At 34.5% G+C, this 24098-nt stretch overlaps 2 protein-coding genes across 3 annotated transcripts; one reads left to right on the top strand and one right to left on the bottom strand.

The window, feature by feature from the left end:
* Window positions 1-2565: 2565 nt before the first annotated feature.
* Window positions 2566-4473, top strand: LOC105780043 (uncharacterized). Of its 2 annotated transcripts, none has more exons than XM_052629595.1 (5): window positions 2566-3136; window positions 3205-3534; window positions 3615-3852; window positions 3997-4110; window positions 4195-4473. In XM_052629595.1, exons 1-5 carry the CDS (start codon window positions 2807-2809, stop codon window positions 4233-4235), a joined length of 1053 nt encoding a protein of 350 aa, XP_052485555.1. In that variant the 5' UTR covers window positions 2566-2806; the 3' UTR covers window positions 4236-4473. The 2 variants fall into 2 exon arrangements, with proteins under 2 accessions (XP_052485555.1, XP_012459581.1); XM_012604127.2 differs by having other exon boundaries at window positions 2575-3136; window positions 4203-4473.
* On the bottom strand, window positions 4443-5319 carry LOC105780044 (NAD(P)H-quinone oxidoreductase subunit S, chloroplastic). The gene has a single exon (XM_012604128.2). It carries the CDS (start codon window positions 5247-5249, stop codon window positions 4557-4559), a length of 693 nt encoding a protein of 230 aa, XP_012459582.1. The 5' UTR covers window positions 5250-5319; the 3' UTR covers window positions 4443-4556.
* Window positions 5320-24098: the final 18779 nt, after the last annotated feature.

Genomic DNA, 24098 nt, shown 5'->3' with positions numbered 1-24098 from the left:
AGGATGTGGACTTAATAATTATACTAGGAAGTGTCAAGTACTTGCCATAATTACCCAAAACATTTACTTCCTTATTCAAAATAAATTATATTACTTCAAGGTCTTTTAATCTTTATAATTTATTTTAAAAATCAATAAAAATTTTATTTGAGTTCAAATTAAAGTATTTTAATTTAATTTATTTTATTAGGTATATATTATTATCTCCATCAATTGTATATATATTAGTAATGTTGTTGATTGAGTTAATGTCACAAGTTAACTCGAAACTAATTAAAGATCAATGATAACATCATAATAAATAATTGTAATGCATTTAGTATTTTTAATATGATGTATTTACGTGTTTAAATTTTGTTTTTCTTACAATTTTTTGCATTTTAATATCGTACATATTTCATGTGTTATTATTAATTAGTTTCAAACCGTACATTTTATTATTTGGGTGAGTATTTGATACACAAAGAATGTACCTTTTTATTCCACAAATAGTCACGCGTCTCTTTTTTAAAACATTTATTTTTAATATTTTACTATATCTCTATAAAATATTTGTCAACTCCGTGATCTTGTTTGTGGACTTAAAAACTCTATCGTGAGTGTACCAAATAATTTCGCTTATTATTTATGGGTTAGTATTTGGTACATTAATAGTGTACTTTTTTATTCCACAAACAATCATAAAATATTACCACGTGTCTCTTTTTAAATATTTTACTATATCTCTATAGAACACTTGTCAATCCTGTAAATTTAAAAATTCCAATGATAGTATACTTAATATTTTCTATTATTTATTATATTTTATTTTAAACATACTTTTATATTTTAAATATGTAATTTTCACATGCATACGCGTGATAAAATTTTTAATAAAATTTATATAGAAAGAATGGATTAGATTGAATTGAATTGAATTGAATATGATGAGAATTTGTGACGATGTATAAAAGAAAATCAAGCAAATTGGATAAGATGGTTTTAAAGGGAAAACAATTATAATCATAACAAATAATGCATGAAGGGATGTCCTAATGATTATGTTTTCTTTTGAATTATGAAAAAAAAACTAGAGTGGGATACTAATCTATTTAGGTGTAGTGTGGTGATAATTCATTCCATTCTTTAATTATATATTTAGGGTTCGATTATTGTTTATGAAAATGAAGAATATTTTAAAATAAGTCAAGCTCTCGTAATGAAAGAATTAATTATTTATGTTAATAATGTTTACCTTAAGTTCGATAAAAAAATAATTGACATTACAAAAGGAATATTGGTTCACTTCTAATCTTCAGAGATAGGGCGAAAGAAATGTTTGAATAATTTTTGGAATACAAGTTAAAAATCATTATTATTAAAATCAAATCAAATTATATTTTTCATTAATTTATAATTAATTTTATTTTTATGATGTAAAAGAAATGTTTTATTTAAAATATTAAAAAAACTTAAAAGTCGTATATAAATATTGTTTTATCCAATAATGTCGAGAAACCATAGAAACAAATCTTATTTTATAAAAAAATTCAAACACAAAATTAAATATAGAATTAAAAATGTAAAAAGTTGGATGAAAATGAACCCAATTTACAGCTATATATATAGATTCCTAATCCAATCGGGCAATAAATATAGATGATAAAATCACAATAACTCCTCCAAAATCCTACTTACTCTGAAGATTGAGTCTGTGGTATTGATAAATAATTTAGGTGCATTATTGCGCACTTTCCACCTTTCGTAGCAAATACCCAAGTTAGTAGCACAATCCGGTCAAAAGCAATGGCCAATGTCCAAATTTATACCAATAGACTTTGACTTCCTACACCCTTTAAAGGGTAAAATGACTTGCGAGAGCTCAAATACATCTAATTTTAATTTTTGAATTTCAGAAGCAAATTATTGATAAACAAAATAATAATGAATGAGAGAAGCATAGGATTTTGAAAAATACAAAATCAACAAATAATATTTTCTTTTAATTCCATGTATCTCGTTATAGTTTCTGGTCATATCTCGTTATAACCTCAAATTTAATATAAATAAAATGATATGGACTTATGTCAAAACACTCTCAAATTTCCGCTTGTGTTTTGTCGATTATGAAATTTAATAATTAATAATCGACTAATATAATCATATAAATCAATCCTACAATTGAATTAATTGCTATATTTGTTTAACCATAGTTGAATTACATTGAGTTGGTGATGATTATTTTTCTGTTTCTGGTTATTTTTGTTGTTGTTGATGGTATATGATCCGTCTCTTTTAATTTTAAAAATAGATATTTATTTATTTTTTAAAATTTTATAAGACACTCATGAATACATAACCCTATTTTGTAGAGCGTAAAACTCTACAAATAAATTCCATAAAAGTAAAAAGAAAAAAAGAAATAGTTGCAAGTATTTTTCTTTAATATTTGAATATAATTGTTAATTAAGTTTAAAAATAACCAAAACAAAAGAGGACAAAAGCAGGACAAATGTGTCCGGCCACTGGACAATTCCTTTTCGGTTGTTTGCGCATCTTACATTCCAAGAAATTTTCATTTCTTTATTTTCATTGAATATTATTTAGAATTTCCATTTTTAAGGCTGACCCTGAAACCTTAATAAATGCAGTTTGTCCTCAACATTCTCTACCCCTAACCCCTGCTTTCCTTTCTTTCAAAATCCTTACTTATTAAGTCTCACCATTATTGTGAATCCTTCACCTCATCTCATCTCATCTCGCCTCACTTCCCTTTCTTTCCTTCTCTTTCCCTTTTTCCTCTGTTTTTCATTGTGTTCTTTTGGTCATGGCTAAGCAGATGGATGATGCTGAGTTTTGGCTTCCACCCAAGTTTTTAATGGATGATGACTTCTTTTTGGAGAAAGAGAAGCTTCAGAGAAGCAATATTGGCGAAAACAATCCTAAGTCGTTGGTTTCGGTTCATGGTTTCCCAACTGAGTTCCCCTACGAGTTCGACTCTTCCTCTGCTCTCGGCTCTCCTGTTGAGTCCGTTGTTGGGTCTATCGAAACTGAAAGCAGTGACGAGGATGAGTTTCTTGCTGGGCTGACTCGTCGACTCCCTCTCTCAATTACTCATAAACTCACTGTTCCTAGCTTTTCTTGGGACAAAAATGAGGTAAATAATTTTTGGGTTTTTCATGTCGAGCTTGAAGCTGTTAATCTTAATCCTCTGTTAATATTCAGAAAACTGGAGCTTTGGCGAGTTCACCCCAGTCAACTCTGAGTGGGTTCGTAAGCTGGTCAGCTTCAAGCAATGGCAGCCCAAATGGTCCTTCCCAAGTCCCTTCTCCACCAACAACTCCTTTCGGTGCCCAAAATGACACTTGGGATCTCATATATGCAGCAGCTGGCCAAGTTGCAAGGCGTAAAATGAGCAATGTAGCCTCCAAATTCATCAACTTCAACCATGGAAGACTCCTTCCCAAGACACACAATCATTCCTTCATGAACAACTCACCCTCTGGGTTGTATCCAAGTCTGAGTCTTTCTTATAATCTTGCTCCAACAAATCAGGTAAGCCTTTTTTTTTTCTTCTAAAAAGTAGTGTTTTGATTTTATTTTGATATGGGGTTTACACGGCTCCTTTTTTTTAGACTCATAGAAGGCAAATGAAAGCAAGCAACTGGAAAGAATCGCTTCAACAACAGCAGCAACTGCAGCAAACCCAGTGTAGAGCAAGGAATAATGCTGTTGGGGGAAGGTCCTCTGGTACTTGCACCAGACCTATGTTTCTTGGTGGATCTCAAAGTGTTAAAAGAGAGAGTGCTGGAACTGGTGTTTTCTTACCTCGTACATATCCAAACAACACCCCTGCGCCTCAGAAGAAATCAGGTACTAAATCCTTGTTTTACCCACCATTCTTTTGAGGGCTCCTTTAAACCCTTTGAAACAACATATTTGCTCCTCAGTTTTTTTTCTTAAATCCATGAATTATTGAGTTTTCTTTTGCTTGGTTCTTATTTCTGTTTGAAACAGATTGCTCAACAGTGCTAGTCCCAGCGAAGGTTGTTCAAGCTTTAAATCTGAATTTTGCTGATTCCAGCAGTCATGTTCAGCCACATCTCAAAGCTAGCTTTGCCCCAAACTATGGTGAGCCTACGGATCACACCATTTTTGCACTTCCGAAAGCTTAACTGAACCAAATTTAAGTCATTGAATCCTGATTGTTCTAAGTAATGCAGATGCTTTGGTTGCCAGAAGAAATATACTGTTGAACCAAACAAGGAGAAATTATAGAGCAGAAGGAGGCCTAAATCTTCCCCAGGAGTGGAGCTATTGAACCCTGGAAATTTTAGTTGAGAATTCTCTTAATAGTATTTGTTTTGTTGGGAAATTTGCAATATAGTATTAGGTTAGTAGTTGATGTTGTAGGTATATCGTATTTTGGTTTATATAAGGAAATCAAGAATGTGATAATGTAGTTTAGGAACCAATAAAAGAGCATTTAACATATCTTTTATATGCCAATGATTCCTAAGTAAGCATTAATAGTCAAAAACTGCTTCGTACCATTTCATACATTTGAGACACAGAAATCATTTTGGATCCTTTTCTAACAAAGCTTCAAGAACAACAGACTTTGGATTCTTCATTGGAGGGCCTTTTTCTCTGCGTTCAAGCTCGTCCAGTCGAAACGTGATCAATCTATCCCAGTTTCCACCTTCGAAAAGAACTCCTGCTTTCCCATCAGTGATCCGCTGCACAATGCCGCAGTACATGTAGAAGGGGTTGTTCGGGTTCTTAACAATCGCGATCATTCCCGGCATTAACAGTGGCAACTCCGGTGATTTTGGCTTCCCAAGCCTAGCAATACTTACCGAATCGGAAACTGATTGCTTCGCCGGTGGTGGGTTTTCCTCAATGAACTTTTTCAATCCCTTTTCACCACCGGGGAACCCCCCTGTTAGCCCCATCATCTCCTTTTCGAAAGCATCATCTGGAACTGAGATTGCTGTGCTGTCAGAACTTTCAACATCTGTGTTACCAACTGATGAAGCTTCATCCACGTTTCTCTTTAGCTCAACTTCAATGCCTTTTTCTCCATTGCAGAGCCCCCTACCTCCCAAGATTTCAAATAGATCAAACTTGGCATAGAAGGCCTTTTTAGGCTGTTTGGCAACCGAGAAAAATGGTTTATGAGGACGATGGGTGATGGGGCTTTTTCCTAGGAAATGAGATTGAAATAGAGAACCTTGAAGGGTTGGGAGAGTGATGGCAGAAGAACCCATGGTTTGGTTCAGAGTCTAAGTGGAGAAGTAGCCCTTTTCTAGATTCTAATCCTAACCACAAATGTTTTCTATTGGTTGCTGATTTTATCTTCAAACTATTCGTCCCACTATACATTATAACATAGGATAGGAATAGGATATCCAATTCATTAACAACCGCACATTAAAAAAAAAAATTTATTGAATTTTTGTTCGATTCACATATGCATTGTTGTCAATGCAAGAAGACTTAGGGTCCGTTTGATTGCCAGTAAAATGTTTTCCGTAAAATGATTTCTGGAAAATGTTTTACATTTCTGTAAAATGATTTACTGGAAAATATTTTCGATGTTTGATTGAATCATGTAAAATATTTTCTCATTGTTTGCAGATTTCACGAAAATATTTTCCTAAAAGTTATTTTTACATATATTAATATATATTAATAAATTTTATATTTTAAATTATTTTTACATATATTGCAATGATTTATTTATAAATAAATAAATCTAATTAAATATATAATAATACTCAATTATTAAGCTACAATATTAACCGTCATAAATTAAAAACAACCAAAGTCAAATAATTATTTGTAATTGTGTTAAAAAATCAGAACAAGGGTTGAATAATTATAAATTTAGCTTCCAAACCACAATAAAAATACTAATTTATGCATTTATTTAAAACATATAAGATGTATTTACTTACCAATATGAAACTTTGGATCTTTTAAATGATTCAAGAAGACCAAAATGTTAAACAAAAGACGAGACATACCAAATCCTTAAATTGTTATAGATTGTGTTTGGCATAACTGCTTAAGTGCATCTACTATCAAATTGCTAGCCACTTACAACTAAAAAAATGGCAATGTCTGCTGCCAAGAAGCTTGCTGGGTTCTAATCAAAACACACAAAAACCAAAACCTAGCCTAAATAATCTAATCATAAAACACTACTCCGACTGTTAGCGTTGCATTAACTGATTCACCATCTGCTATCAAATTGCTAGCCACTTGCGCCTTTCTTTAATAAGACTTTGATTACTTCTAGATGGGACCATTGAACAGCATAGTGAAGTGGAGTGAATCCCTTGCGATTAGTGGCTCTCACTGAAACTCCTGATGAAAGCAGAGCCCCTTGCGATTAGTGGCTCTCACTGAAACTCCTGATGAAAGCAGAGTTCAGACAACCTTGATGAACCGCAGAACCTCTCTTTCTGGATATTGACTCAATTCTGGATCAACATCAGTATACCTCAATTAGAATTAGGAGTTTAATGAGCTTGGACTGATGTATTTACCAAGTAAAACACTGGCAAGGTCATGTATTCTCCGGATATTCAGAGACCAAGGCCGATGGTCGTCTTCAACACACCAAATATGGAATCGAATGAGATCACAAAATTATAAGAGAAATAGTTGACAATACCATGTGTCCGAAACAGAAACAAAAACAAGGAACCATTTGAGATAAATACTTAGGAATGGTTACATTACTGAAAAGTGAAAAAAAAAAGAACCTATTGTAGGCTACGCTCAAAACACAGCCTGCCATGTAGAGCAATGGTCATAATTTATGCATAACTATAAGAAGACAAGGCAGGGTATTTTATGAAACAAATCGACCAAAGAAGAGAGCTTTAGATGCGACCTATGACTTTACAAGGAACAACAAAATAAATGCAATCAACCTTGAGCTTGTGTCAGTCGGGCTATACCTTCCTTTGAACCAATCAAAAATCCAAAGCACTTACAACTCATTGCAAACACCGGACACCATTAAAGATCTTGTAGTGCATGACTTATCCCATATAATTAAACGGATCTCTTATCCAATTCTGAAATCACCAAAAGTCAAACTCTTTTTTAATTGCTCATAAACCAAAAACAAGCAATATGGAAGTTACCTACGAGAAGTAGTTACAAAAAGCAGAACAAGAGAATACTATCAAATTACATGCAGCTGGTAATTTACCAACTTACCAAAGCCCAGAAAGTCAAATTTAGTATATCTTCTGGGATTTTACAATCCTAATCGAGTTGCAAGCAAAAAGTATGCTAAAAAAAGGGTGTGGGTTGGTTGAAGAAGATTCAGAAAGAAGCAGCACCACGGTTTAAATGTAGCTTTTGAGAAAGCCTAGAAAGGAAATCAAGGGAGACGGAAGGAGGATTATTGGTGGGATTTGCGAGGATAAGATCTTGTATTGCAATGACTTTGAGAAGGTTTTTGTATTTGTCCATCAGTTTCTCAAACGTAGGGTCCCTAAATCTTGAAATTACATACTGGACAGAAGATGTTTTGAATCGACTACCAATGACCCGACACGGATTTTGGTGTTTTAATATGGTTTTGAGGGTGAGAATCGACATTTTGAAGTAGCTTTTTATAGTCTCCTAGTTGAGAACTTATGACAAACACATAACAGGCAAGAATAGCGAAAGCTGAAATCAAAGAAATTTGATTTCAGAGACTGGTACTCCTTGCCAAGACTAGCAAAAAATCAAGTAATTCGTAAGAAACAAACAAAGAGAATATTTTCATCCTTAATTGAGATTGAGATATAAAGATTGGCTAGAGGAGTATGTAGCGATACAAATATAGTGCTAACGTCCGAAATGATGAAACAGAAGAGTAAGAAAATTAGGTAAGGTTTACCGATTTCACTTACAAACTGCAGGAAATGATGAAACAAAAAGGATTGAAGAAAGGTAAGAAAATGGAGAGGAAGTGCTGGAAATTAGTGGAATGGGAGGAATTAGAAAGATTTTTCATTGTTAAAATACAGAGAAAATTCAAAATCTTTCCAACTCCTCCATTCCAAAAATTTCCAGAAATAGTCTCTCCTTTGCCTCCTTCACAACAGTCTAAAAAATTACAAGCCACAGAAAATGATTAGAAATGAAAGTGGAAATAGAAAACATACCTTTCTAAAGAAAGTCTGCAAAGGAATTTTTGAAGCTGAGACGATGAGAGTGTAGAGAAGGGAATGGAAAATGTCTTACGGAAGAAAAATTGGTAAGACGTTTTCCAAAACTAAAGAAGTGATTTTACCCGTGTTTGTAAAAGGTTTTACTTGTGGAATTCATTTTCCACCAAACAAACGCCGGAAAATTTGGAAAACAATTTCCGGAAAATCAAATCCCACAATCAAACAGACCCTTAGTTTCGAGTGTATTAAAATATATTATCCTCCTATTTGTAAGCTAAGAGAGATTATAGTATTGTGTCAAAAACAGTAAATATGATCATAAATAAAACTAAAGAATTTAAAGTTATTAATAACATGAATATTAATCTTCATTTTATATATATATTTTTAATGAGGTGTGTGATTAACCGTTTCATTATATTAAACTAGAAAGGTACTCGATTGTGCTGCAGATGTGTAATCAAATATAGGAATAATGTATTAAGAAGTTTTACGGGAATGTTACTTTGGATTCCAACAAAATTAGTGTAAGATGGTAAAATGGATGATAATTAAAACAGGAGAATGGCGGGAGACCATAAGCGTATATGGAGAATGCAAAATGAAGGAGAAAATCTGGAATCAATTTTAAAACAATTAAAAAAAAAACTATAAATCTTTTGAGCGAAAGAAGAATTGACTTTTTTTGTTAATTAATTTATGAAATTGGAGGTTTATGTTCACAATGTGACTTAATATAATTGGTGGTAAGGATTAGGATCGAATTTGATATCTAATTCATTAACAACTGCACATTATAAAACAAATCTAAATAATTTAGAGTTAATATTATGGGTATTTAAGCGGTTAACCGAACTAATCGAACTTTTAATCCTTCAACCGTTAATTGAATCGAGTTTTTTTAAATTAAAAGAATCAAAATTTATATGTTTTTTTTTGTTAAAACAAGTATAAAATATATATAAAAATATTAATAATATTCATTTGACCAAATTAACATATTTAACTGTAAGGTCCCAAAAATTTGAATGTTCGTTTGTTAAATTTGATCAATAAGATAAGTGTTTGTTACAGTGGTTTAGAGCCTTAACTGTCTGTTTAAGGTCAAGTGTTTAAATCTATCTTTTTCAAATCTTTACTACTTGTTTTGACTTAACCCTTAACCTTGAACTTTTGACTTAAGTTTATTTTTGCATTAACTTGTGTCAAGAATGAGCCTGCTAGTTTAATGGTTAAATTTCTGTATGCCCTTTGGTCTTGTGTTCGAGTCTCTGCATAAGTGAAAAGGGAATGTATATTTTTATTTTATTTATTTTTCTACTCGCAATTAGTTATTTTAAATTAATTAAATGGTTTCCTTCTTTCCCTTTTTCTTTTTATGTTTCTTTTTGTTTTTATTTTTGCTTCCTGTCGTTCCTTTCCTTTGCTTGCTCATTGATTTCTCTCTATTAAACTTTTGCTACAGTTTGTAGGGAAAATTGCATATTTCATTATTTTTTGACTGAAAGGTTAACTACGTAAGTTTTGTTGTTGAATTTCTATTAACGTTCGTTATCGTTCGTTGTTGTCAAATTTGGTTTTTGCTTAATTTGCTCGAATTCTTTGCTTAAGTGTTCGGTTGGTCTTCTTTTAGGCGAAGATCGAGAGGATAACAATCCCCCAACGTTTTATGTCTGTGAGTTGTAGTATCGTGCGAAGGTAATTGTTGATTTTCAAGTTTGGGGTTCTTGTGTCGAAGCTTTTCCACGTAACTCGATTTTTGTGTGCTAATTCTAGCGTTTCGTTTGGGAATAATTGTTTAATTGGTTATTAGATTATCGTTTGTAAGTTCCAGAATCACTTCTGTTGCTTCTACATTGAATCTATAGCAGGTGTATAAAAAAAACTGAGTTTTCTACTAACGACGAAAGCTGGAATCCATGGCTGTCCATGCCACACGGCCATGTGCTAGGTCGTGTGGTAGGTTGTGGAACTCTCTAACTTGGGTCACATAGATGTGCGACACGGGCGTGTGTCTAGGCCGTGTGAGGGATTGTTTTAATTGTGAGTCACACGAGCAAATGACACAAGCGTGTGTCTAAACCATGTAACTCTTTGACTTGAACCACACGAGTGTGTGTTAAGCCGTGTGCCAGACTGTGTAACTCTTTGACTTGGGTCACACAGCTGTGTGATAGACCGTGTGAGGCATTGTGATGAGCCATATGGGCGTGTGCCAGGCTGTGTGGACCACACGGGCCAACCATCCAGGCCGTGTGAATCCACACAGGCGTGTGGGCCAAAAATAAGAATTTTTCCTTAGGGCCGTAAACGCTATTCGAATTGAACGTAGGCCTTCTGTAAGGTCCGTATGATTTAAATTAGGCTATAAAACTCATTATTTGATGATTTGTTACTGGAAAATCTGTTATTTGAACATTCATATGATGTGTTATTTGATAAGTAAGTATGGTCTATAATGATTGAGCTGTATCACAATGTACGCATATCTGATATATGTTAATTATGCATCTGCATTGGGGCGGGATTTGTGATAAATGAGGAAGTGTGGGCAGTTTAATTATTTGCCGATTCTGGTGGCTAAGCCACATATATATTCAATTTTGGCGATTTATCACCTTCTGATCTGGTAGCTAGTCTGCAACATTTTGAAGTGACATATAGTCACTATGTGGTGTGTAAGGATGAACGGAGATGGTGTGTAAAGGATGGGGGTAGTAAATCTGCATCTGTATCTGATATGATTTGTATTTGACATATCCTGTTTCTGTTTCTGTATCTGATTTTGAGAATTATCTGAATACTGAGAACTCGAATACTTGTCTTGTATTTTCTGCTATTTGAATACATAAGTTGCACACTGAGTATGTAAACTCATTTTGTCTGTTTGGTTGAATTTCAAGTAACCCATATACTTAAGTGGGTTGGCGTAGTAGGAGCTCGATCATGTTCGTTTGATTACTTTATTGTTTTATATGAATTTATACTATTGCATATTTCTTTTTGGGTTGTTGTTTTTAAGGTCTAGATTTTATGGTTTGTTTATGACATTTTAAATGACTTTGAATCGTTTGAAGTTTCATTATTAGACGTTAGGCTATCCATAGGTGGTTTAATGTAGCTCTCCAAATTCGGCCATAACGTCTAGACTGGATTTGGGGTGTTAAATTAACTGAATTAGTAATAGCCTAATACATATAATATATAATATTATTTATTAAGTTCGGTTAATTACCCGATTTCGAATCGAATTAATCGTTAATCAAAATTCCAAAAAACTTTTACCTGATCTCCAACCGAACTAAATCAGTTAACTGACCGATTAACCGAATTAGATCGGTTCGGTTGTTTAATTCGGTTTTAACCGAAATTTGAACATCCCTAGTTAATATAATGTGACATTTTATTAATATCATGAATATTAATGCTTATTTTATAGATTAATTTTTTAATGAGTTATGTGATTAACCATTGAAAATGTATTTTTATTTATATATTATCATTAAATCAAACTAGAGAAATATCTCAATTCGCTATAGACATAATCAACATTTAAATAATGTATTGAGAATGTTTTACTTGAATATCATTTCGAGAAAGAATAAGATTAGTTTCAAACTATAAAACGGATGAGGACAACCTGTAATTATACCAAAAAAATTGTAAGGAAATAAATAAAAAAGGTAAATGATAATATAAAAAGTTAACATTAAGAGAAAAGTTAGTATCTTGTACACTGGTAGCGTACTTTTTTTTATTCCACAAATAGTCTCATAAAATTAACATGTATCTCGTTTATTTTAAATATTTTACTATATCCTTATAGGGCACTTATCAACCCTTTGGTCACGTGCCACAAATGAGTCATCGTGGGATAACCTTACCGAGTAACATGCTGTGAATCATTGTCCTCTTTGAAGAAAAATTTCTTATTATATCACATGATAATACCTACAACTATGATTACAAGATAATTTTTCTTACTTTTAGGAAATCTCAATGAGGTTCACATGACAATCCTACCGTGGGGTAGTTAAATTGTCATGCCATCATAAGAGACCATTGATGGAGGTCATAGGTCTTATTTAAGGACCTTCTCCCACTCAATCTTTAAAGAACATGTAATATTTTTAATATCCGATTTCAATCATGAATGATCAATATATGCATGAAAAGTACATGTGACATTTTTTCCCTAAACTGTATGACATGCTTATCATACATATGCATGAACATACATTCGTAGTAAAAAAATATCATGATGCTATCATAAACAAAAGCATAAAATTTAAATGACCCTGACTAGTCAAAGTTTCCATGATTCCATTCAAGAAAAATAAAAAAATACAAAATTCACCTCAAAGCATACTTTGGGTATTCTATCTTGCCACCATGGACTTTCGCTGCAGTATCGATTCATGTCGCCATTGCCATCATTTTCCCCATTGCTGTCGTATCGTTGTCGCTGCCATTGGCAACCGTCAGATTGCCACCGATCATTTTCAAGTTTATATCGTTGATCATCACCGTTAGTCTTTTGTCGGTTTAGCTAGGTCAGGTTTGTGTCGTCTCGATCAACTTGGATGCGTCTCAGTTCTTCAAGTTCCACCAAAATTATTGGTTACATAAGTCCTATGTCCTTTTTTGGCTTATATAATTTATTCTAAAAATAATAAATAAATCCTACGTGGAGATGATAGTCCACGATTTAATTTACATACTCAAGAATTAATAATAATTACATTTAAATTTCTAGGAATCGCAACATTAGCAAAATTATTTTATCATATAAATAATAAAATAATCACATACATCCATTCACATGCATATCCCTAAACATGCTGGTAGTTACAAGAATGCCACATATTATAAAAAATTAATCACACATGAAGAAGAGAGAAAAATTTCGGTATCAGTTTATATTATAAACATAACACAACCTAGATTTGATACCAATTGTTGAAAAAAATCCAATTTGAAAATGCTTTTCTTGCACAACGAAAAATTAAACTTTTGAAAATCGAGCTGGTTTGTGATATTTATAGAAATAAACTTTTCCCAAAATCGTACATGTGTTTTTAGCTAGACAGATCCTTGTCGTTCTCGGCTTCCAACCGAACAACCTTTTCTACTATTCTCATACCACAAATTTCTTTGAGTGTGGGTTCGAACGAATTCGAATCAAACACAAAACCATAAATTATTTACTTTACTTTCAGTGGAAAGCAAAATTCTCTCTTTAATAGAAATCAAAAGAACTGTTATTCTAGAAAATAGAATTTATACTTAGAAATTAAATTCTTACTATTTTCAAGCAGAATAACAATATCTCAAAGATGTGCAAACCTTGTTGTGTATTTAGCCCTACCATTGCCATCTTTATAGGGAGAAGAAATGAAACCCTTGTTGAATTAGTAGAAGTCTTTTTAATAGAAAAAGAACTTCCTATTTAGCAGAGAGAGGGGCTAATAGGGTGTGCTTCCCCTCATATGTATTATAATGGGGATTCGAGCATCTCATGTATTGGGTCCAATTATAAGTGCTTCCTAAACTTTTAATCCAACACTTTACAATTCAATCCAACACTTTACAATTGAATCAAACCCAATACATGTTTTTCTATTTTCCAAAACATATATCATATATTAATTTAAATAAATAAATAAATTTCTCAATTAAATAAATTTCTCAACCCAATTCGAATCATTAAAATCATGACAACTTTATCGTAAATGAATCTACGATAAAATATATTTAAATTTTTTGTATTGAACAGATTCACAATGACTAATTAATTTAATTCTATTTTTGAACTTCAATTAATTAATTAATTAATAATTTAAAAACCATAAATTAATAATTAGGTAATTTTCATACTTAGTGAGAAACCTACATTCATTTCGAATGTTTCCCATTTATCTAACTTTATCATTTCTATCCATTTTTATTCATTTGATTCAACATGCAATTCATTTCTAGTTTCAACAAGCTAGCGAAGGGACCGATTGGACATATGTGATTAGGGCTCAAATGATTTATAATTAAGTTCCAGCTTTTTACCTATTAATTATAAACTCATTTAATCACGAAGTCATTCCACTATAGTATCATGACTGAGCTCTCCCTAATAACATACCATTACGAAAGCTATTTGACTAGTGCTCTTCTAATGACCTTGCCATTGGAATAAATCCACTCTCCCAATATGATCTTATTTTATCTCATGATAACCATTACATCTTCCTTCATGAAAAGTAAATTAATATAAAATAGTAATCAAGTCATTCATCACAAACACGAACGACCCATGTGTTGGAATGCCGGTACCCCCATGGCGCAGCAAAAATTAATAAAAAAATAATTCCGACGATTTAACCCATGGATCCATGTGTGAGGAACGAATTGGGGTGAAATAATGGTTTTGAAATTACTGAAACTTCAATCTGAGTAGACAACGACGCCTCGGCAATGAGAATTCTGATCTAGTATCGAACCAAGCCGCAACCTTTTATGATTCCGACTGTAGTAGGCCATTTTTGCCCTGCCCATAAACCAGATAAGATAAATCATGGTCCAAAAAAATATAATGTCCAAATTACAAACCTAGTAAAATCAAATAGGCCTAAATGCACTAGCCTAGCCCAATAAACCCTTAACCCAAACCAAGCCCAAAAACTAAACAAAATCAGAAAAAAACCCTAAAGGATTCTCGCGCCGCAAGCCGCGCACGCCCGTACCCTCTGCTCCAGCGTCGCACGAGTCACTCCCCATGCACGTAGCAGCACTCACACAAGCTGCGCCACCTCCGTACACCTGCAGAAAGGACAAAACAAACGCAACAAAACAAAAAATGAAAAAAGCAGAGAAGGCAGGAAAATAGGGCAGAAAGAAAGAAAAATGATATTTTTTTTCAATTCGGCTATAAAGCCATTTTTCTTTAAAATCAAAAAAGAAAACCCCACGCATATTATACAAAAAATATCAATACAGGGGGGGGGATCTTCTTTTTAACATGCATATTGTATGAGAAAAAACAAAATCAATAGAACAAAGGTTTTCTTTTTTCTCTCTTTTTTCTTCGATCGTTCTTCTTTGTTTCGTTCTTTGTTCTTGTTATTAATACATATAAGCACATATATAAAATAAAAAGAAACAGGGGAAGAGAACTTACCTTCCGGTTTGAGGCCGCCAGACCTCGCTCGCTTCGTTGAAATCGAAGTTTGAGAGAGGGAGAATCGGTGTTGCGGCGGAGGGAAGGGCCTAGGGTTCCTTTGTTTTTTTTTTATTTTTGTTTTTAAGGCTGCTGAAAACATTTAGGAGGCTACCGATTTAGGGTATTTTGTTTAGCCTTCATAACGCAAAAAAAAACGGCGTCGTTTAAAGTCTTCTACCATGGCATTAAAACGGTGCCGTATAGGCCTGCAACCCGCGTGTGTGACCCGACCCAGGGAGGATCCGCGCACTTTCGTTAAATGGGTTATTTCCGCGCCCAGTCCCTTGCCTTTTATAACGTATCAGAATCGATTTTCTCATTTCTTTTAGATTCTGCTGGGTATTTTACTTTTGTGTCATTTTAGTCCGTTCGCAGCGCTGTGTTTTGGGGAAGTGGGGTATTTCCCAATCGGCCCCCATGTAATTCGCGCGTTGCAGTATAGTCCTCCGTTTTATTTTAATTCAATTATTTCCTTGTTAATTTAGGTTTTATTGCAGATTTGTCCCAGATTTTCTGTTTTCATTCCAATTTAATCCTGATTCATATTTTTTCTATTAATTAATTTATTATTGTTTTATTACTATTTATTATTGTTATTATTATACTTGATAATATTTCTATCTATCTGCTTATGTATTACTTTATTATTTATTAATTTTTAAACTATTTTTATTATACTTATATATATGTACGTAATGTATATATTATTTAATTTGAAACTATATATATTTTTATCTCTATTGCTATATATAGATACTTTATTTCTTTTAAATACCCACATATATTTAGTTTATTTCACTTTTTGCATATTAGAACATATTCTTACTCACATGAAGCTTTTCACTCCATATATATTACTTATCTTAAATTAATATATGTATATTATTTTATGTAGTAGATTTTCTTCTTATATGATATTTATTTCAATACTATTATTTTATGTAGTATTTATCTTTAACCTTATTTTCAAATTTATTTCAAATTTCCATAGATAGGATTTATTTTAAATATATTTTAATATATAATTTCCCTTCCTTCATGTTATTTTATTCTTCAAAACTTGTTACATATTTTTGTATTAGTTTGCTTGGAGCTTCGTTTAAGATTAGTTTTTTAGTTCATTAGCTTTCGAATATTAAAGTTAGTATTTGTATATGACGGGAGATAATTGCTCTTACGTGTATTGTATTGCTTGCTCGTATCTATCGATTCCTTGTCGTTCGTTAGCATACATTACTTTTTGAATCATCATTTCGCGTTGTACGTTATTATCTCATGGTTTTTACTTGTTCAAAAGATTACGTTTAATATCATTCGAATATCAAGGGCATTTTTATACAAAAGCCTTTCAAAATAACGCCACACTCGGAATCTGAGATTCTCGGAAAGATTATGTCCTAACTCACTGGATTCCAATCTTCCTCGGGTCTAAGAGACCGAATATCCTTTTTAATCAAAACACACATAAATTAAAACTCATTCTCGGGAATTCGATACATCGTGTCCTAATGTATTGGATGTGATGTGTCATTTTCTCGAAAGGAGGATTAAAAAATAATAAGGGCAATATTCAATGCTCGGAATTTTGAGAAATTGTGCCTTAACGTATTGGGTTTTGATTTTTCATCTGACTTAAAGTAATTGAATATCCTTTTAAACTTCACCACACAAGTTTTGAAAATCAAAAGACAAACTTATTTTCGAGGACTAAAAATGTTGTGCCCTAATGTATTGGGTGTGTCATTTTATTACTCTGAGACAAGGAGGTCTTTAGCACTAGCTTCAATTTATCCAAGCATCTTTTTATAAAATTAACATTAATAAAAAAGGATCGTATTTTAAAATATTTTCAAAATTTCGACACTGAGATATTAAACAATCAATTCGGTACCAAATTTGGGCGTCACGAGGGTGCTAACCCTTTCTTGTGCGTAACCGACTCCCGAACCTGTTTTCTCAAAATTCGCAGACCAAAAATTATTTTCAGGGTGATCCGATCACACCTTCAATAAAGGTTGGTGGCGACTTCGTTTCCATTTTCAAAATCGATACCCATTTTTTCAAATTTCAAAAAAAAGGGGTGGTTTCGACAGCTTGGCGACTCCACTAGGGAAGCCTTTAGAGAGTCAGGCCGTAAAATTGATTGTTTTTGTCTTATTGTCGAAAACTAAAAATTTGATTTGAAAAATTACGATCTTTTCTTTGCGCTTGTTTGCATGATTATTGTAAATTGATTTGTATATTTTGACATCATTTTGCATAAGACTGTTTAGTCTTGTCCGTTTAAGTGGGAGTGAGAAACTAGTCCTTGTGAGGTTTTCACCTCCATGCAGGATAGTGGATCACTTCCGGGATACATTCGTACCTATGCCTTCGTGAGATTTTCATCTCTGTGCAGTCATAGGGAAATGTATTCCCTTGAACCGAACTTGGTCTGTATGAGCCTATAATGGGTGAAGATCGAGCAATCTGCTGGTTCGGGTACCTGGACTTTAGAACCAACCCTCATATAGTGGACTTAGGAACTTAACCTAGGTAGAGCCACTCCAAATCCCTAGCGGTTACCTGATTAGGTACTTTCTGTTTTCCTTGTTTGCTTCTATTTTGTAGTAACCCCTCTTGTTGTGTTTTGATTATGATTGCATTGCATCTGCATCTTAGGAAAGAGATATTGATTCAAGTCTGATTACTAAATTAGAAAGCTTGTCATGGAATACGAATTCCTTGATAAAGTAGAAAATAATACGACTTCCCAAATATATTCTGGGAAACACAAGAATGGCGATGGAAGAGTTCGTGACCCTGTTTCGTGGCCTGAGGATTCAAGGCGATTGTCTAAGAGCCTTCGACGTCCCAACTCTCTTAAAGAAGCTGACAAACCTTATGAAGATGGACAGGTGGTGGATCGCGACCAAGATCAAGAAAATGAGCTAGCAATGGCATCTATTGGCGAGATTATCTCAAACATGCGCATGAAGAAGAGGATAGATGTTGTTTCTTGGAATATGAGGGTGAGGTCGTACATGTATCCGTTTTATGTAAAGGGATTTACTTTCTAGAAAAGTTTCCTAAATGTAATTGAATCAAAATCAATGTCTCTTTAGGCATAGATTTCATGCATTCGCATTACATGCATTAAAGTCCGTTGAAAATGGTTTAATTGAGTAAATTTATTTTAGCTAATCTGGAAACCGACAAAAGCTCACCCATTAAGCATCAATACGGTACTCGTCGAAAGACTAAAGAAATGAACCAAAGATTAGAGAAACTGGAGCAAATGCAAAAGGATATGCCAGAACGGTTACAAGTGCAAATGCAAGAGCGGTTAGATAAAATCCAAGAAGACATGATGGAAAAATTGATCAAGGCTCAAAAAGATGCGATGGCTGAATTGACCCATCTACTGACTAAGGGAGTAGATAAAGGGAAATGTCCTATGGTAAATGATGAAGAAGAAAACAAGGATAGACCTATCTATCCTCTAGGCTTTACGCCTCTGCATGCGCAGATTCAGACCGAGGCTGGATCAGGTTCTAATCTTAGGGATAACCCAATGAATCTTGTTATTCCTGATTTTGATGAAATGGCTGAAAAAGAGAAGGCAAACGTCGAACTGTCAAAACAATGGGAAGATAGGTGTAAATGGTTGGAAGAAAAATTTAAAGCCCTGGAAAGCATTGATAGTCACCATGGAATTGATGCAAAAGATCTAAGCTTAGTCCTAGACTTAGTACTTCCTCCCAAATTCAAGATGCTTGAATTTGAAAAATACAATGGAACTAGCTGTCCCGAAGCCCATATCACCATGTTCTGCAGAAGGATGACTGGCTACATTAACAATGATCAGCTGCTAACACACTGCTTCCAAGACAGTTTGGTAGGGGCAGCGTCAAAATGGTACAATCAGTTGAGCCGCACCAAGATTGGTTCATGGAGGGACCTAGCACAGGCATTCATGAAACAATACGGCCATGTAACGGATATGGTTCCCGATAGAATCACCTTGCAAAATTTGGAAAAGAAATCAAGCGAAAGTTTTAGGCAGTATGTACAGAGGTGGAGGGAGGTTGCAGTCCAGGTTCAGCCACCCCTCTTGGAGAAAGAGACGGCAATGCTCTTCATCAATACGCTGAAGGCCCCGTTCATTACGCATCTGTTAGGAAGTTCAACAAAAAAGCTTTTCTAACATAGTTATGAATGGTGAAATGATCGAGAATGCTATAAGAGTCAGAAAAATTGAGGCAGAAGAGAGTGATAAGAGGTTAACTCTAAGGAGAAGAGAAAATGAGGTGAATAACACAGGTTACTCAAGGTCAGTAAGTCATCCAAGTAAAGGGGTCGCTAGCCAACAAGGTTCATCAAGACAAGAATCTTATGTGAAACAAGGCACTGAGAACCTCCAGTTCACGCCAATTCTGATGTCGTATAAAGAGCTGTATCAAAGCTTATTCAACACGCGCATTGTTTCCCCTCTCTACACAAAGCCTCCATAGCCTCCGTAACTCAGATGGCACGACGCAAATGCACAATGCGAATATCATGCGGGAAATACGGGGCATTCCATAGAAAACTGCATTGCCTTTAAAAAACTGATTGAAAGGCTTATCAGTATGGGCGTCGTTAAATTTGATGATTCCTCCAGTGCGAAAAATTTGTTACCCAATCATAATTGATAATGGAGTGAATGCAATGCACAAGCAACTGAAGAAGGGACTTTGTTAAATATCTGCCCTTATGAATTTGGGAGTGTTCTAAGCAATTAGGGTGCGGAAGAAAGCCCTGTAGTTTTTTAGAACCTATTTAGAGTAATGTTCAGAACATTTTTCTTGTTTTTAGCCTAAAATGATAGAAATTCCTTTGTGGAAAAAAAGGCTCATGTCTGAACGTTATTATTCTAATGAAATACATCTTTGTGATCACTTTGGAGCCAATGTTATTTCATTCTTTTTGAATAATTATTTCTGATTATTTTATTCTTTTAGATTTTCTTCCACATCATTCATTTATTCATAATCATATTGTATAAATTCATAAATTCATACATTCTTTTGTATATTCTTTGGTACTTATTATGGGTCCCCAGATATCAATTACATGAATGACTCTGCTACAGACCCAGATTTTCCTTTTGAGCGGGGCATGTGCTTAAAGGGATCTCATGACTTTGAAAATGACAAAGATTGTAACCTATCTTCTGACTTGTTGATGATGGTAGAGATGAAATTTTACCCTACAAGGAGATAATAGAGATTGCGACCTCAAAGAAACGTGCATGGCCGGAGAAACAAAGTAGGGCCTCGTCGAGTCACCTTTAGAGTTCAAAGAGGCCTTTGTATGGTTATACTAGGATACGCCCAGGTTAAGCACTGATAATGAAATCTGCGCGATAGTACAATGATAAAATTTACAGTGTGAATGACGCAATGAAAATTCTTTGTCGGGGCAATGCCTTTCTTGTTAACTCAGTATAGCTTTGCCCGTTTGAAGTCGAATTTCTATCTCTTCAAATTTTGTTGGATTTTATCCTGATTGAAGAGGAGGATCCAAAATTTTCTATCGTAGGTTCGCCCCAGAAAGCTCTATGAAAGAAACCTGATACCAAGGAGGGTTTTTTTGCATATAAGATGAAAGTGAGAAATCTCATCTATAAAAACATTGATTCTGATTGAAAGGGTTTAGATTCAAAAAAAAAAAACAAGAAGAGAAAAGAAAAAATCAAAATCAAAATCAAAAACAAAAAAGGAAAGAAAAACAGAGTCAAAAGTAAAAAAGAGAAATCCATCAAAGTCAAAATAAAATATGAAAAGAGAAAAAGAAAAGAAAAGGAGAGGCCAAGGCGAAAAACCCAAAAAGGGCGCTTTGTGACTAAAGGTGGTTTTGAGTGGAAAACCCGAAAAGGGCGACTCAAATTTCGAGCAAAATGGGGCATGGACATCTCCATTATCGAAGACTTCTAATGGGGATTGCTTCACCATTGAGATCATTAATTACTTCATCAAATGGATAGAGGCTACTGCATGCCTCAATGTCATCATGTGCCGATATAGAATTCTAAAGAGGATGGTATTGGAAAATACATTGAACTGGAGTGACAAAGACGATAGTGAGGGTCAGAATCGTTCAAAATCGAACACCACGGTTTGTCATCAGACAAGACAATTATGTTCAAAAACGAAAAGATGAAAAATGAAAATGAAAATGAAAAAAATGAAAAGTAAAATAGAGAGGCTAAGGGGAAAACCCACAAAGAGCACCTTAGGCCAAAGGGGATCTGAGTTGAAAACCCGAAAAGGGCGGCTCAAATATTGATCAGAATGGGGCATGAGGTAATCAAATCAACTCGAATCTGGATCAGATTAGGCATGTGGTGATCTTGCTATGCCTGAATCAACAGGAAAGGATAGGCGACATCTTGGGGCATCGACAGAGCGCTGTAGATCTCCTAAACACATGTCCAACTCAAAATGGTCTTTAGAAAGTTTGTACAGAGAAGTTCAAGCTGCGATATCTGGAGCACCCAATTCTCATATTATTTGTTATTCTTGGAATACCTTTTTCTTTTCCAAGATATTACATTCCCAATCAATTTCTTTGTCATCCTTCTTTACTATTTTTGATAATCTGTTCTTTCGAGCTATGCTTAGAACCAACTTTATTCTTATCCATTGTTATGACCTTTTTTGCAAACATGTTGCATTGGAATAATGATTAATGGACTAATAAAACTTTCACAAAGGAAGTTTTGTATATTACTCTGAAAAGTTTCTAAATAATATAGTAGCCTGAAACAGGACTATTGTTTAGAACACACCAAATTTAAAGGTTGGAAATTTGAGAAGGAAGAGTCTAAATTTGGACTTTATCTTTGGATGTTGTTGTCAAATGCATTGATTGAACAAGATGATAAGACGACGAGTTAATAACATGATCATCAGGCAATAGGAAGAGGTTACCTTGGAGAAGAGAGCCTCCATTTGCGCATGAGTCTTTGGTACGACACCCTAAGAATGGTGTAAGAAACCAGGACGTAGATCATGTATCCTTGAATTGGGGATAAGAGAGGACTGAGGAAAAGCCACATATTTCTACCCTTGGATTACAGTGAGAGAATGATGGTAGAAATTATGGGCCCCAATAGATTAAACTTTGAAGTTTACAGTGGGGCAATCTGACTAAGTGATTCTTTGAAGAAGCCGGTCAATCGAGAAGACGTTGTAGCACGTCAGTCACAAAGCCTTAATAAACTTTGAGTAATGACAACCTAAGCGGGATCATTCTCGAAAAAATAAAATTCTGCATTCATTCAAACACCATTCACACATGTCTAGTTAGGAGCATTTGATTCATTTTGATCATGCCATCCTAATCATTAAGCATAATTAGGTTCATTATACAGGTCATGTTCCCCAGAGAACAAATCAATGAAGATAAAAAACGAAACTTTGCCTCCATCGGTTGCAGTGGAGCTGGTTAAAGATAGCAGATCTTGCCTTCCAGCATTAACAGTGAAACAGATCGAAAACAAAGCCTTGCCTTCATCGGTTGCAGTGGAGCTGGTTAAAAATAGCAGATCTTGCCTTCCTACATTAACAGCGAAGCAGATCGAAAACAAAGCCTTGCCTCCATCGGTTGCAGAGCTGGTTAAAGATAGCAGATCTTGCCTTCCTACATTAACAGCAAAGCAGATCGAAAACAAAGCCTTGCCTTCATCGGTTGTAGAGTTGGTTAAAGATAGCAGATCTTGCCTTCCTGCGTTAACAGCGAAGCAGATCGAAAACAAAACCTTGCCTCCATCGGTTGCAGTGGAGCTGGTTAAAGATAGTAGATTTTGCCTTCCTGCGTTAACAGCAAAGCAGATCGAAAACAAAGCCTTGCCTCCATCGGTTGCAGTGGAGCTGGTTAAAGATAACAAATCTTGCCTTCTTGCGTTAACAACAAAGCAGATCGAAAACAAAGCCTTGCCTCCATCGGTTGCAGTGAAGCTTGTTAAAGATAACAGATCTTACCCTCCTGCATCGACAGTGAAGCAGATCAAAGATTACAAGTCCTATATCCCTGGCCAGCAGTGAATAGGTTGGAAATTACAAGTCTTATCTCCCTAAAGTTGCAGTGGAGTAGACTGAGAAAACAAGTCTTATCCCCTTGAAGTCACAGTGGGGCAGACTGAAGAAGCAAATCTTATCTCCCTGAGGTTGCAGTAGAGCAGATTGAATTCGATAATCCTATCTCCCTGAAGTTGTAGTGGAGCGGATTAAAATATAGATCTTATCTCTCTGAAGTTGCAGTAGAGCATATCGCATCAAGTCTTGCCAACTAGAGATAGAAAATATTGTTCTTTTTAGAAGCTACGAGTTGCGAATCCTATCTCCCTGATATCACAGTGGAGTGGATCGAAGCGTCAATTCCTATACCTCTGAAGATGCAGTAGGATAGAATGAGGCAACTTGAAGAAGAAGAGCACCAAGGTTTAGCACGACCGGGCAAAATTGGCCATTTTGAAGTCTTTGCTTCGTTCCCGTTACACGACAACAAGCAAAGAGGGGCAGCTGTAGTAGGCCATTTTTGCTCGGCCCATAAACTAGATAAGATAAATCATGGTCCAAAAAAATATAATGTCCAGATTACAAACCTAGTCAAATCAAATAGGCCTAAATGCACTAGCCTAGCCCAATAAACCCTTAACCCAAACCAAGCCCAAAAACCAAACAAAATCAGAAAAAACC

This window comes from Gossypium raimondii, chromosome 4 (genome assembly GCF_025698545.1).
Source record: "Gossypium raimondii isolate GPD5lz chromosome 4, ASM2569854v1, whole genome shotgun sequence".
NCBI lineage: Eukaryota > Viridiplantae > Streptophyta > Magnoliopsida > Malvales > Malvaceae > Gossypium > Gossypium raimondii.
This window is presented reverse-complemented; position numbering and strand designations above follow the sequence as displayed.

Excerpts from the sequence above, each read along its gene's own strand:
- LOC105780044 (XM_012604128.2), bottom strand. The coding sequence starts at position 5,249 with ATGGGTTCTTCTGCCATCACTCTCCCAACCCTTCAAGGTTCTCTATTT.
- LOC105780043 (XM_012604127.2), top strand. The coding sequence starts at position 2,807 with ATGGCTAAGCAGATGGATGATGCTGAGTTTTGGCTTCCACCCAAGTTT. Across the intron at positions 3,137-3,204 it reads TTTCTTGGGACAAAAATGAG|AAAACTGGAGCTTTGGCGAG; the intron begins GTAAATAATTTT and ends GTTAATATTCAG. Across the intron at positions 4,111-4,202 it reads TAGCTTTGCCCCAAACTATG|ATGCTTTGGTTGCCAGAAGA; the intron begins GTGAGCCTACGG and ends TAAGTAATGCAG.